We start from the raw sequence: 14394 nt of genomic DNA on the forward strand, positions 1-14394 counted from the left end.
CTAGTGAGTAAAACAAATGAGGCCTTTGTTTATAACTTTCCCCAATCCATCTCTAAAATCAAATTCCAATGCCCTTAGGGCAAGGTAGCCAGTGAAGACAGCGTCAGTGCTGGGATCACGGGAGCATATGCCTCACCTAAAGCATTCAAATTCCACTTTGAAAACAATACTGGACCCAAGAAAGCAAAAGGTCTGAGTGGAGACTCTGCCCTACACACCTTCCTACTCCTCACACCCTCCCATGACCTCACCCACTCTCAGGGCTCCAATATTCAGGTCTACTTTGTTACTCTGACATCTCTACTTGCAGCCCAGATTGCTTTTCTGAACCCTAAATTCATATTCCAACTGCTCAGAGAACGTGTCTATTTGGATGTCCCAATGGCACTTCAAACTTCACATGGACAAGCTGAGCTCGTGACCTTCTCTCATACCCCTTCAGCACTTCCGACCTTAGTGAACGCCCCACCCAAGGCAGAGACCTGGAACCTTGATTCCGTCCTCATGTACCAGTTAAAGCAACCCTGTCCTAGTGATTTTACTTCTAGAATCTGCCTGCTTTTCATCTAGCTCCCCTTGACTCGGGGCTTAAGGAAACCCCAATCCTCTTTCCCAATAAGTACAAAAGGCTTTGAATTGGTCTGTCTCTAGTTCAGCCCTTCTGACCCATCCTCCAAAGTACAGTGAGAAAAATCTTCCCATAATGCAAACTTGATCAAGGCCGTCTGCTATGTATACCTTCAATGAATTCCTCTGCCCCTAAGAAAAAGCAGATGGACACCCCTTATCTGGCCTTGTTTCCCTTCCCTCTGCTGCTCAATGTCTTGTCCCTGCTCCCACTCAGCATTTCTGCTCAGCTCCGTTTCCCTCCAGGTAACTGAACTTGCTGTTCTCTCTGCCATACTTTTGTGGGCTTTCGTTCCTACCCGTCTGACTCCTCCTCACTCCTCAGATCTTAATTTATAAGTCATCTCCTGCAGGAAGGCTTTCTTGACTCTCCTCACTAACTGTGCTCCCACCGAGCCCAGTACTGCCCTATCATAACACCTCTATAACTGTTTGCTCTCTCTTTCTAAATAGTGATCTCCGCAACTGGAACACAGCAGGTATACAATAAATACACTGACGAAATGGATGACTACTGAACAAGATAACCCACAAGACAAGCCTGAGTGGGCCTTAGCCTTAAAAAAAAAAAAAAAAAGATAAGAATTTCAGTGCTTCTTATCTCCCCGCTCCTTTTTAAAAAAATTTGGGGAGATTTTATATCTCTTTAGGAGGGCTCTCTGACCCCAAGGTAGAACTCTTGACTACGGATCCCCTTTTTGTAATGGGAGTGGGGAGAACATTCAGAACCACTGCGTGTATGGAGTATGGCAGAGAAAACAGCAACAGAGCCCAGCCACACAGGCCTGGCCCACCCCGGGTGCGCACCCTGTAGGAGTGGAACAACTCCACCGCACGGAGCACGTCGAACTTCCGAGCCATGAGAAACTTCACAGCCACATGCCAGGAGAGAGGGGAGACGTTGTACTGCGCGCCCCACTTGTCAATCTCCTCCAGAAACTGCCTGGTGGCCTGTTTGACAGAGAAAGGAAAAGATAATTAATAAGTAGAGAACATACGTACTGAAACAAACGAGGAAGGAAAAAATATCACCCTTTCCCCCAAGCAAGTCTGTACCCAAAGTTTACTACATGGGCCAGGGAAAGACAAAAGCTGGAAACATGTCTGAAACCAGAAATAGTGAAAATTCATACAACTCAGTGAGGCCAGGTAAGGGGACTGAAGGCTCCCAAATGGGATGCAAACTAATGGCCCTATAGCAAAAACATTGCAGTTTTGTGGGTTTTTTTTAAGGTAAATAAAAGGTAGATGGACCCTCAGAAGTTTATTGTGCGATGTGCAGCGCAGCGCAGCGGTCTGCTGCGGCTCTGCTCCCCAAAGCCACTGGACACAGCAAAGCCATCAGAAAATGTTGTGGTGTTGGAATTAGCAGTGCTATTTGGGAGCTGCAAATTGAACAAATCAAAAGGACAACTGCTCTTCGTGCTGACTGACCCCACAGGACCTCTTCACGCTTCACATGGCAGCCCCGAAACCAGACACTAGTGCCCCAGACTCATTAACAGCCCCTCTGGACAGTGGTTTACAGAGAGGGGTGGTGGAAAGCCTAATACTGGGGGGAGGGTAGGAAAGTTTCATTTTCCCTGTCTGATCCGGAGCTGACAAGATGCCTATTTGTTCGTCTCTTGATTAACCCATGCTCTTTTCTCCTTTCACCCTGTTTCTCCTTACATTTATGACCAGTTTCCACTCAGCCAACCCACACTTCTGCTGCTTCATTAAGAATAGGATTTACAGGGCAGCCAGATGGCTCAGTTGGTTAGAGCAGGAGCTCTCAACAAGGTTGCCAGTTCAATTCCTGCATGGGATGGTGGGCCGCGCCCCCTGCAACTAAGATTGAAAATGGTGACCGGACTTGGAGCTGAGCTGTGCCCTCCACAACTAGATTGAAGCACAACGACTTGGAGCTGATGGGCCCTGGAGAAACACACTGTTCCCCAATATTCCCCAATAAAATTAAAAAAAAAAAAAAAAAAGGATTTACGTGAGGATTTTTTGCATGTGTACTCTAAGTTGCTAAATACTCTCTACATAAGGCTATTCAGTCCCTTCCATCCAGAAACCTTTCTCACATCTTGGTCCAAAATGTGATCAACTTGATAAGGATTATGAAATTTAACTGATCAACCAATCAACCCACAGTTAAGATGTATAACACCAACCTACTAAGTGACCATGGACAATGTAGTTCTCTCTTTGCCTCTAAATTTTCTATTGAAAACCAAGGGGGTTACCAGAGGGTAAGGGGGGTGGGGGGTGGGAGATGAGGGTAAGGGGGATCAAATATATGGTGATGGAAGGAGAACTGACTCTGGGTGGTGAACACAATGGGACTTATAGATGATGTAATACAGAACTGTACACTTGAAAACTATGTAATTTTACTAACAATTGTCACCGCAATTAAAAAAAAAAAAAAGAATGAATGAACAAACTAATCAGAAAAAAAAAAAAAGAAAAAAGAAAGAAAACCAAGGGGATAAAAGGTAACACCAATGAGCTGCAATGACCCACCGGAATCTTGGCAACAAGTCGGACCTTGCAAATACAATCCAATTGTTACAGATGTGTCTAAACAAGTAGCAAACTAGGGTTCCAGGACTGGTTAGCAACACCTGCCTTCAGAGCACCTGGTTCACCCCCCAATTTCTAGGAAAGGAAAAGGCACTTTACAAACCAGAGTAAAATCTAAGAGGCCTGAAGCTGCACCTGAGCTTTAAAACCTTCCAAATGAGGCAATATAACTTAGAATACTGGAAAAGGAGAAAACCAGCAAAACTAATCAGGCAAAGTGCATAAAAAGAGCCAAGAAATAAAGGCCATGAAGAAAAGCTTTCAGAGGAACACTTTGGCCCAGAAGTAGTTGAAGTCAGATTAGAAAAATCAGCGCCAGCGAAGAAAACAGGACAAACTTAGAATGCTACCCCCAAAAACAGTGTGAGCTGCCTCTGTGGGGTGAGTGGCCAGCATCAGAATTAGGGAAGACCAAAGGGAAAAGAAAAGTGGGGACAGAAAGATCCCACAAATGAGACTTCAGCCAGTCTGGAAGTTCCCCAGGAGATTTAATAAAGGATATTTGTCTTTTAATTAACATATCTTTTAAATCCATCCCTCTCTTGGCATTTCTGAAGCTGCTTATAGAATAAAACACCAGAATATTAGAACATACTTTCCCCCTTTTCTAATAAAAACAATAAACAGACAAATCAATATGAGGCAGGAGGGGCAAATACAGTTAAATGACCAGGAGGTAATATGAATTCATCACATATCCAGTGATGATTTTTCATTTTTTATAAATGAGCCATGCCCCAATAAGAGACACACAGGTTTCACAACACTTCCTTCAAAGTACATACTGGCTTCCTTCTTATTAAACTCAGTTCCTTCAAGGTTCTTAATGTCCTATAGCTCCCAAGAGCTGCTGCCTTGAACTGACCTCTGTCCCCTGCTGGTCAGGATGTTATTCTTGGCTTCAAGCAAGGGAACAATTCCTCCTGGTTTGGCCTGACCAGGTCTTGCACTTAGAGTCCAGTGTACTGTAAACAGTGATGTGATATTTACAGATACAAACACACACACACACCACCTGCTGTGTTCAGCCTCAGATCCATCCTCCTGCACATCCCCACTCCTCTGGTGGAAGACAGGGACCTCTGAAAGAATTCAGAAACGAAGGTCTCCCCTTCTACAGCCTTTCTCTAGACAGTCGATCAGATCTCCCCCTCTTTACACATGAATTTGGCACAACCACTGAGCACAGACCAATTTGTGGTCCTGTTAGTTACCAGAAAAACAAGTCCCACATATTTTAATGAACAACACACTCTTCAGAAGGGATAACTGAAATTCCTTAAATTAATATTCAGTGTATTTCCTGGTGAAAGAAAGGATGAGCCAAAAGATGAGTCACAGTTTACAAAATACTTCAGCTCAAGGTCAATGGTTTGACTCTATTTAGACTTCTGAGTAACCACAGTTGTTACCGCCCGGCAGCTAAGGAGTAGTCACAGTTCAAACTTTGGTCTCCCTTAGAGAAAAGGTCTGAACTGATGCACAGAAAAACTACCATCACCACTTACAACCCTCCTCAACCAGACTTTGAGGTGCAGGTAAGATTTATTTCAGCATAACCAAAAGCTTATTGTAATTAAATACGTCTCCCACAATCAGGTTTAAACAGATAAAACAAGTTTCTTGACTATAACCACGAAGAATAAGGTACTGAGAACCTGCTAAAAAACGGCTGAGAAACCTGTCCAGTAGGTGGATTATTACACCCTGCACACCATCCACACTGGCGCTGAAATACGGTACAAGCATAATGGTCTTCACGTTACATCAAACTCCCAAGAGCAGCTACAATTCTGAGATGAGCTTTAGGCACAAGGCTAGCCACACAAAAGGTCAAGAAAAATGTGCTCACACGCTCAGTTCCACAGGTGGGACCTTAACGCCTGTGTTCTCAGTTCCCCGGGTGGTGCCTTAACTGTGTTCTCAGTTCCACGGGTGGTGCCTTAACTGTGTTCTCAGTTCCACGGGTGGTGCCTTAACTGTGTTCTCAGTTCCACGGGTGGTGCCTTAACTGTGTTCTCAGTTCCACGGGTGGTGCCTTAACTGTGTTCTCAGTTCCACGGGTGGTGCCTTAACTGTGTTCTCAGTTCCACGGGTGGTGCCTTAACTGTGTTCTCAGTTCCACGGGTGGTGCCTTACCTGTGTTCTCAGTTCCACGGGTGGTGCCTTACCTGTGTTCTCAGTTCCACGGGTGGTGCCTTAACGCCTGTGTTCTCAGTTCCACGGGTGGTGCCTTAACTGTGTTCTCAGTTCCACGGGTGGTGCCTTAACTATGTTCTCAGTTCCCCAGGTGGTGCCTTAACTGTGTTCTCAGTTCCACAGGTGGTGCCTTAACTGTGTTCTCAGTTCCATGGGTGGTTCCTTAACTCCTGTGTTCTCGGTTCCACAAGTGGTACCTTAACATGTGCATTCCAAGAAAATGTGGGAGAGTGTGGAAGAGCCAGACCCACGACAAACATGTTCTTGAAATAAATTCCTGGGATATCAGCCACCTCACCACAGGAGGCAGAAAGAACCATCCTGTCACTCACTGCTCTGTGATACTTGGGCAGTCATTTAACCTCTCTGAACCTCAATTTCCTCATCTGAAAAATAACGCTTAAAAGAGACAAAGGACAGAAAAGCATCCATCTCAGTACCTGGCATGTGTAGGTAGTGTCTGAGTGGGTGTTCATGTTCTTTTTTCTTTACTCCAGTCACTTCACACTGAAACTTCTTTCAACAGAGATATAAGAGTTCCTCAGAATCAAGTGGCCTCTGCTGTTTCTCATTAGCCTATAGCAATTCAATCTCTCTAATCCATTTTATCCAAAAGGGTAAGTTTCAATTAGAAATTTCCAATGTATGTTAATCTGCAAACTACAAGTGTCTAAAGGAATAAGTCCTCCTCACCCAGGCTCTGTGGCAGTATAAAAGCTGGCTCCAGAAGGACGGACACCCCTGCTCCCATCTTCAAATCCTTTTGTCCCTGCTTTCAGACGAACTGGCAGCTCTGGGAATTAGCACTGCCATCCTGAGCACAAGTCCTTTTAACAGCATCACACCGACTATAGACTATTTCTCACCATAATAAAGAAAAAACTTGGTGCAGGACAAACACCACGCAAAAAATGCCGTCTGTCACCCTGCACTGAATACCTAAGTAAGGAAAAGTGGTGCAATATGAGACACACTGTCTGCTTTTCACCAAATTTGAGGCTGTTTCTGTGTTTCAGCAAACATGCCATTTCCCCACTAATTTCAGGGAGAAATGCACTAGGAAAGCTACCTTTCTCTTATGCCTGTTTCCATCTTTCCTTCATAGTGAATTGTTGCCTTGTTATGTCTGTTAATCTGTTCAGTCTGTATCAATATACTAGGAAACAGAATATGAGCTACCACACACTAGCTTGCTATGATGCAGCAAGATGAGATTTATTGAATTTTTAAACTAAAATCTACAATCTTTCCATTAGCCCTTTGTTATCGGGCCAGGTATGTAACTAAACCTAGTTCTTTTGAATTACTATTTACTGGTTTATTACAGATATTTTTATTTTTATCAGGAAAATTTTACCTTTTCTTAAATGTGATCTTAAAAGAGCCAATGCTTTCTTAAATAGGGTTTTACTGTATCTGGGAAGGGAAAGGTTTTAAGAGAAATTTCTAATTATGTTATGAAACAATGTATTAAGGAAATCTGCAAAAAGGAAAAAGATCACCCATAATCCCATCATCCTGCACAGCTGTTTTGTTTTTAATAAGTTCAAAGTTAAAGTCAACAGAAAAATACTAATAAATATATAATTCTCTAGGTATATGTTCCCACACCCGCACTGAAAAAAAAAATCTTGGGGGGAAGGGAGAAGAAAGACAGACTGTCCAAGTACATGTGGCTCCAGCTTAGTCACTTCCTCTCCGGCAACCTGCCATGGCCATCCCACAAGTATGTGCTGAGGGCCTACTCAGTGCTAAGCACGTAGTAGCTGCTGGGGAGACACAGTTTAGAGAGACAGACCCCATTCTGAGTAGTTTACAGTCATTTAAATATGGAGACAGATGTATAAGTAGGTCACCATCACAGAAATGCCTAAGTTCTAGGGCAGATCTATGAGCAGAGCACTATGGGATTTGAACTCTCTCTAGGAGAATTTTTAAAAAGTACCTTTGTAGAGTGCCCTGAAGGACTAGCAGGAATTTGCCAAGCAGAAACAAGCATTCTGGCTAGAGAAAACAAAACGTGTAAAGACAGAGTCAGGAAAGAACAGGGATTACTGGGTATACAGTGTGCTGGTGTGTCCAGCAGGGTATGAGAGAGACGGGCAGGAGATGAGCTCACAGGCGGCCAAGCCACACTGAGAAGGCCCTTGGATGCTGTGCTCCAGCTCCCAGGCAGGAAGCTGGGGTCAACAGAGATCTTAAGCAAAGGGACGAGGATGTAAATTTGGTTCTCCTCTTCCCCCTAATGACTGTTAGCAGTGGGGAAACCAGACAGGAAGGAAAAAAATCTAGGCGCACAGAGGGAAGTTCCTGGAAGGTAGGGGTCATGTCTATTTAACTCACCTAGTTCTCAGCACTGTGCAGAGCAAAATCAATGTTTCTAATATCTCCGACTAAGTATGTATGATGAGTAATAATGAACAGAACTCTGAAGTATATTAACATTTAGAGGGCAGAGAAGAAAGAACCAAGGAAGTTTTAAGATTTACTTTTAGAAAAATTAGTTACCACTGAGTATCAAAGAAATGTAAATTAAAAAACAAGACTTGTTGGGGCCGGCCCGGTGGCTCAGGCGGTTAGAGCTCCGTGCTCCTAACTCCGAAGGCTGCTGGTTCGATTCCCACATGGGCCAGTGGGCTCTCAACCACAAGGTTGCCAGTTCAATTCCTTGTGTCCCTCAAGGGATGGTGGGCAGCGCCCCCTGCAACTAAGATTGAACACGGCACCTTGAGCTGAGCTGCTGCTGAGCTCCCAGATGGCTCAGTTGGTTGGAGCGCATCCTTTCAACCACTAGGTTGCCGGTTGGACTCCAGCAAGGGATGGTGGGCTGTGCCCCCTGCAACTAGCAACAGCAACTGGACCTGGAGCTGAGCTGCTCCCTCCACAACTAAGACTGAAAGGACAACAACTTGAAGCTGAGCTGCGCCCTCCACAACTAAGATGGAAAGGACAACAACTTGACTTGGGAAAAAAAAAAGTCCTGGAAGTACACACTGTTCCCCAATAAAGTCCTGTTCCCCTTCCCCAATAAAATCTTAAAAAAAAAAAACAAGAAAAAAAACAAGACTTGCCAAATATCTCTTACCAAAAATAATAACAACAATAATAATAACACCAACAGGCTCAAATGATTTTATGCCATATTTATTAAACCTTCATGTTTAATAACAGATAACTCTTGCTATACAAAGAGAAGGATAACAGAGGAAATGTATATCATAACCAAAGAGGGCTTATTCCAGGAATGAAAAGATGGTTTACTATTACTATCATAAAATCTATCAAAGCAATTTTCTGTATTAACAGATACTAAGGGAGAAAAAGTATATACAACCTTCTCAACAGATGCTGAAAATGCATTGAATAAAATTCACCACCCACCATGATTAAAAAACAAAGTTAGCAAACTAGGAACAGAAGGAATTACCTTAATTTGGTTAAGGATTACCTAATAGAAACCTGAGCAGTCCTCATACTAAATGGTTAAACATTAAAAGTTTGTGTGTTTTTTTTCTACTAAAGATGGGAAGGTCCAAAGGATTGAGATTACTACCACTATGGAAGTGAAGGTTACATAACACCATGAGACAAAAAGAAACTTGATACATAAAGACAGTAATTTTTAAAGAGAAAATCCAGAAATAACCTTCTGCATATACAGATTTTTTCTATACAATCCTTTGCACGTGATAAAACTGACACACCAATTAATAGAAAAAGTATATATGAATTTGTTCATATATGCACAAAATACTTGTAGGAGGATATATTAAAAACTGGTAATATTGTTTACCTCTGGAGAGAGGAACTAAATTGGGGCTGGGAAACAGGGTGGAAGAGTAAACTATAAACGTCCATGTCTATGCACAACCTAGTCAAGAGCGAAATAAAACGTACAAATTAAAAGGATAAATTTTGAGGCAGCCAGGTGGCTCAGTTGGTTAGAGCGTGAGCTCTAAACAACAAGGCTGCCGGTTCAATTCCCGCATGGGGATGGTGGGCTGCGCCCTGTGCAATTAAGATTGAAAACAACGAGAAAACAACGACTGAACTTGGAGCTGAGCTGCACCCTCCACAACTAGATTGAAGGACAATGACCTGGAGCTGATGGGCCTGGAGAAACACACTGTTCCCCGATAAAATTTATTTAAAAAAAAATTTTTTTTAAAGATGCCATTTCTATCAATTGACAAAAATTAAAATGATTGTTAACATACAATACTGGAGATAATATGGGAAACGGAGGTTTCATGTAATATAGCAACTATGTAAGTCATATCACTTCTTTGTATCAATATAGCACTTACCTAGCAGTTTTTAATGTGCAAACCCTATGACCCACATCACCACTTCTAGGAATCTGTTGTACAAAAATATAAGCAAAATAGTACAGACAAATTATATGTATGTTGATATATACATACACGTTGTTTGTAACATTTTGCCATTACAAACAATGCTGCAATGGACACTGGGTATATGGTTGTTCACTGCAGCACTGTTTTGTGGACCCTAAAGAGCCAGATATTTCTCCAACAATTGGGTTTATTTGAGAACAACAAAGAATTGCCCTTGGGGATGTGCTAGTCCGGAGAGGAAAGGAGTGGAAAAGTTCTTTTACAAAGGAAAGAGGTGTTTAGGGGGCTGCTGTCAACAGTCGGTTGGAGGAAACTGGCAGTTGGAAGTGGCTTTTCATTGGCTGAGTGGCAGCCAGGCAAGGAAAAGACCCTCCCTCTTCCTATGGGAGAGGTCGGTAGGAAAACAGCCTCCTGTTTGGGGTAACTGACAATGAGTGCTAGTGCCTGACAGCGCCCCCGCAGGCCCTCCCAAAGCCAATTTAAATGAGGTTTCTATTTATTGATCTCCAGTTTCTAATGACAAAATATTAGAAATAACCGAAATGACCAACAGTATATAGGGAAATGAAAAAGTTATGGAATGTCCATATAATAGACCACACTATGCAGCCATCAAAGTACATCAGAGTTTTCTGTTAAAAAAAAACCTAAGATACCGCAAACATGACAAACTGTAAAATAGTGAACCAAAAACCTTTTATTCCTTTTTCTGCATTTTTCAGTATTTTTCTTCTAGAAAAAAATAAAATGAAAAAAGTACATGAATTTCAACTTAAATCCAAAATTGTTCTACTTGCTTACTTAAATTACTACCAATATTACTTAAATTATACTATAATTACTACTGACACTAAAAACTTCCTAAAAATGGGGGGGTGGGGGAAGTCCTTCCAATGGGCAGCCCTTTAAATTTCTAATTAAAAAAAATTGGAAGTGAAAACCAAATCTGTGCATCCATTTATAACTGTAAATTGTTCTTATTTTAAAGGCAATAAATGACTTTTTCATGGTTTTTAATAAAGAAAAAGCTTATTTTTTTCATAAAAAGATCACAGAGCAACATATCAACATTCAATGATTTATCATCTGCATTCCCAGTCTACCTTCAGCTGGGTCAGTTCCCAGGTCACTCATACAGCAGCTGAAAATACAGCCACTGGAGGAGGCAGGGGCGGCGGGGCGGCAGGCCGGGCAGGGCTTGCAGTCTGTCCTGCTGCCCTTTATTTTTTAAAAGTGTTTATAGTGTGCTCAGGTCTAATTGATTCCTACTCACTTTTTTACATTGTCCGTGTTTGTTCCACCTCTATGGACCAAACGTTTTTAAGATTCAGTTTCACTTTCGTTTGTTTCTGATCTCTGATAAAGATGAAGTGGAACCTGAAGCAAACATACCCAGTGGGGAGGGTCTGTGGGAGGAGCGAGGGCTTCCAGAAGCGCCCCCACGCTACATAACGGCGAGAACCCTACAGGAAGAGCTCTGTGGACAATAAAACTCTGGCTCTAACTTCCCGTTCCATTAACCTCCTTCTCCCTTCTATAAACACCCCTCCGTCTGGGCACACAGGCCGAGTGTGCACATGGCCTGCCATGTCCGCATGCGCTGGGCTGCATCCCTTTCATTTTCCCAAATAAATCCTTTTGGTGATGAAACACCTAGTAGATATTTTTCAGTCAACATTTCTAATGCTTTCTTTCAAAAAAATCAGATAAAGTATAGGGCATTTTAATGTCTCTAAAATGTTTTCTGATTCCTTGTGTATGCCTTAGCTGTTAAGAAATTCTGCATTTCACACTTCCTAATAAAATACGACATATTCAAATTCCACACATTCAAATGGGTGACATTTCTACCTTTCAGTAGTGCCCCCATTCAGTCTCCTGTACAATATACTAAATAGCAAGTCCCTTTGGAGAGGACACAGTAAATATAATTTGTTTATAAAACATGTCCTGAATGCGACAACTCCCAGCAACCTGGATAACAGTATTTTGGGAACTCACAACCAACTGCTTAAAACAACATCTAGCACAGAACACGACACAGGGAGCACTCACTTGGAAAGATCTCCCCCATCATCAGGTCTTTATTCTGGTATCCATGTATTTCAAGATATCAAATCTCTTCTTTTACTATAAGACCGGGTCTTATATAATGTAGTATAATATAAGACCGGGTCTGATATTAATTTTTGCTCCAAAAGACGCATTAGAGCTGATTGTCCGGCTAGGTCTTATTTTCGGGAAACACGGCATATAAATAATAGGGACATCTGAACATGATGCTTTAAAACTAGATGCTTTAAAACTACTATTTTAAACTAAACTATGCCACCAAATGTAAGTTTGTTGATATTCTTCATACCAGGGTCAGAGGGAACAAGTTAGGGACCTCTAAGAAGGGGTAGAGGATTATAGGTGCTTTAGGAGCCCCCAGCCCTGACACAGGGTGCTCCCAGGCATGGCAGGAATTGTGCCACACTTGCTTTCTTGCTGGAGGCATTAGCCAATAGCATGGTTACTAAACACGAGCTGGCATCTCACCTCTCAAGCTTACAAACCACTCTCCAAACAAGGAAATAAACATTTCTAAATTGTCTCAGGAGAAAATTCATGTCAAGAGGTTGAGGGGTAGAAGAATTTAACCGAAGGAAACAGGAAAAAACAGCAATGTGGAGAATAAAGAGGGAGCCCCTCGCCACCAGCAGGAGCCAAGCCCTTCATTCCCCCTCCCCACCCCCCAGGACGAGGGACGGGGGGGGGGGGGGGGGGGGGGGGTAGCTGGTCACCCTCCATAAGGAGACTGTTAGGGCAACTTGCCAACTGCTACCCACTCCAGCTGGTTAATTAGGGGTGTGTCACACACCAGAAGAGACTTGGAAAGTCTTGCTAAGGAAAAAAACTCTAAAGGGCTTGGAGAACCTAGGGGCTGGGGACGGCTTTCATAACAATGTTGATGACCTCTTCTTCCAATTGATAGCTGAGACTTTAGAAAAGGAGGAATGTGAATGGCTGTCGGTAAATTGGAGTCGCCTTTCCAGACCATGCTGGAACATTCTTCTCCTTCCCCTACTCCTCGTTCACCCTATAGGTGTCAGTGTCAATCCCACTTCTTCCTCCTGTAAATGCTGACAGCCTTCCAGCTGGGCAGACAGCATTATAAAATCTTACGTCTATCAGCTCCCACTGGACTAGAAGCTGGGGGCGGGGCAGGGCAGGGTAGGGCGCGGGCGTGCTCCTGGCGGCGCGCTCGGGCCCACGCACACTGCCTGGCAGCACTGCGGTGAGCACGTGTGAGCGACTGTGGCTCTCCGCCTGCTGCAGTGCCCTCCACAGGGAGCAGGAAGGACACGGTTGTCTTAGCACTTGCCCATCTGATTGTGAGAGCTTAAAACTGAAAACAGAGAAAAATTCCTGGATCAAACTGGGAAACAATGTAAGCGATGACATGAGAAGAAAAGCAATGGGAGAGGTGACTATTAACTCAGAAGAGAAAATATCTGAGAATTAAGTTGCCAATTTCGTAACTTCTGACCTCTACCATAATAGATATCCAAGATAAATTTAAAATTTATGATTTTTATAAAATAAATAAGACACGCTCCCTATCCATGAAAATCTGAGTTTAGTGGATTTCTTAATGCTGTATGTGAATGGATGGGTGAATCTCATTCAAACCTTAAAAGGGGAAGTAGGATGGTAGTGTGTCTCAAAATGATACTCCCCAGTAGAAATCCACAAACCACACTAGATAATTTCTGAATGAGGGAAAGAGTAATGGACACACTACAGCTGTTGGAGTGCCCTCAGCCTGCTCAGTAATGGAGAATGGATCGTTTTCTTGACTCAGATCCCAAAATGGCCTAGTGACAATGATGTTAGAGGGAAGGAACTTCAAGCACCTCGGCTTTGCTGATACCACATTTATCTTAAAGGGGAGGGGGTAGAAAATGGGATAAATTCTTGCTGACAGCTTCGTCCTAAAAGGATGAGGGAACTATTATACTGGACTTAATCCCGACCAAAAGACAGACTAGTTGAAAAACTCAAAGGGTCTCAAAAAGAAAGTAAACATGTAATCTTTGGAAGTGACATCTGGAGGAAGCTGTTAAGGGAGCAAGTCCTCAACACGGCACCAGTAATCCTGAGTGAAGACCCCGTTCTGCCACAGCCATGCGCCCTCAGGACAGTCACCACTTTGCATGCCACAGTTTCCTGTTCCGGAAAAGGACACCTGTCTACCTCCCAAGATCAAATAATTGGCTATCTGTGAAAGTAAGTAAACCTTATACCCTTATTTAAGTACCACCAGGCCTATAACAAAATTAGCTGTATTATGCTAAGTGAAATCAGAGAAAGACAAATGCCATATGATTTCACTGACATGTGGAATCTTAAAAAAACAAGCAAATGAAACAGAAACAAAGTCATAGATACAGAGAACATTTTTGATGGTTGCCAGATGAGAGGGAGGTTAGGGGGATGGGTGGAAAAGGGGAAGGGATTAAAAAATGCAAATTGGTAACTATAAAACAGTCACAGGGACATAAAGTAAAGCACAGGAAATATAGTCAGTAATATTGTAATAACTATTTATGGTGCCAAGTGGGTACTAGACTTATCAAGGTGATCATTAGTT

General features: G+C 42.8%; 1 protein-coding gene across 1 annotated transcript in view; it reads right to left on the reverse strand.

The window, feature by feature from the left end:
* The window catches only part of PTPN9 (protein tyrosine phosphatase non-receptor type 9), a 70001-nt gene that overhangs the window by 38223 nt on the left and 17384 nt on the right, over positions 1 to 14394 (reverse strand). The window contains exon 2 of the mRNA XM_074328305.1: positions 1435 to 1578. Within this exon, the coding sequence (XP_074184406.1) occupies positions 1435 to 1578 (144 nt within the window). The remainder of the gene's footprint in view (positions 1 to 1434; positions 1579 to 14394) is intronic.

Source organism: Rhinolophus sinicus, linkage group LG03 (genome assembly GCF_036562045.2).
Source record: "Rhinolophus sinicus isolate RSC01 linkage group LG03, ASM3656204v1, whole genome shotgun sequence".
In the NCBI taxonomy this organism is placed as follows: domain Eukaryota; kingdom Metazoa; phylum Chordata; class Mammalia; order Chiroptera; family Rhinolophidae; genus Rhinolophus; species Rhinolophus sinicus.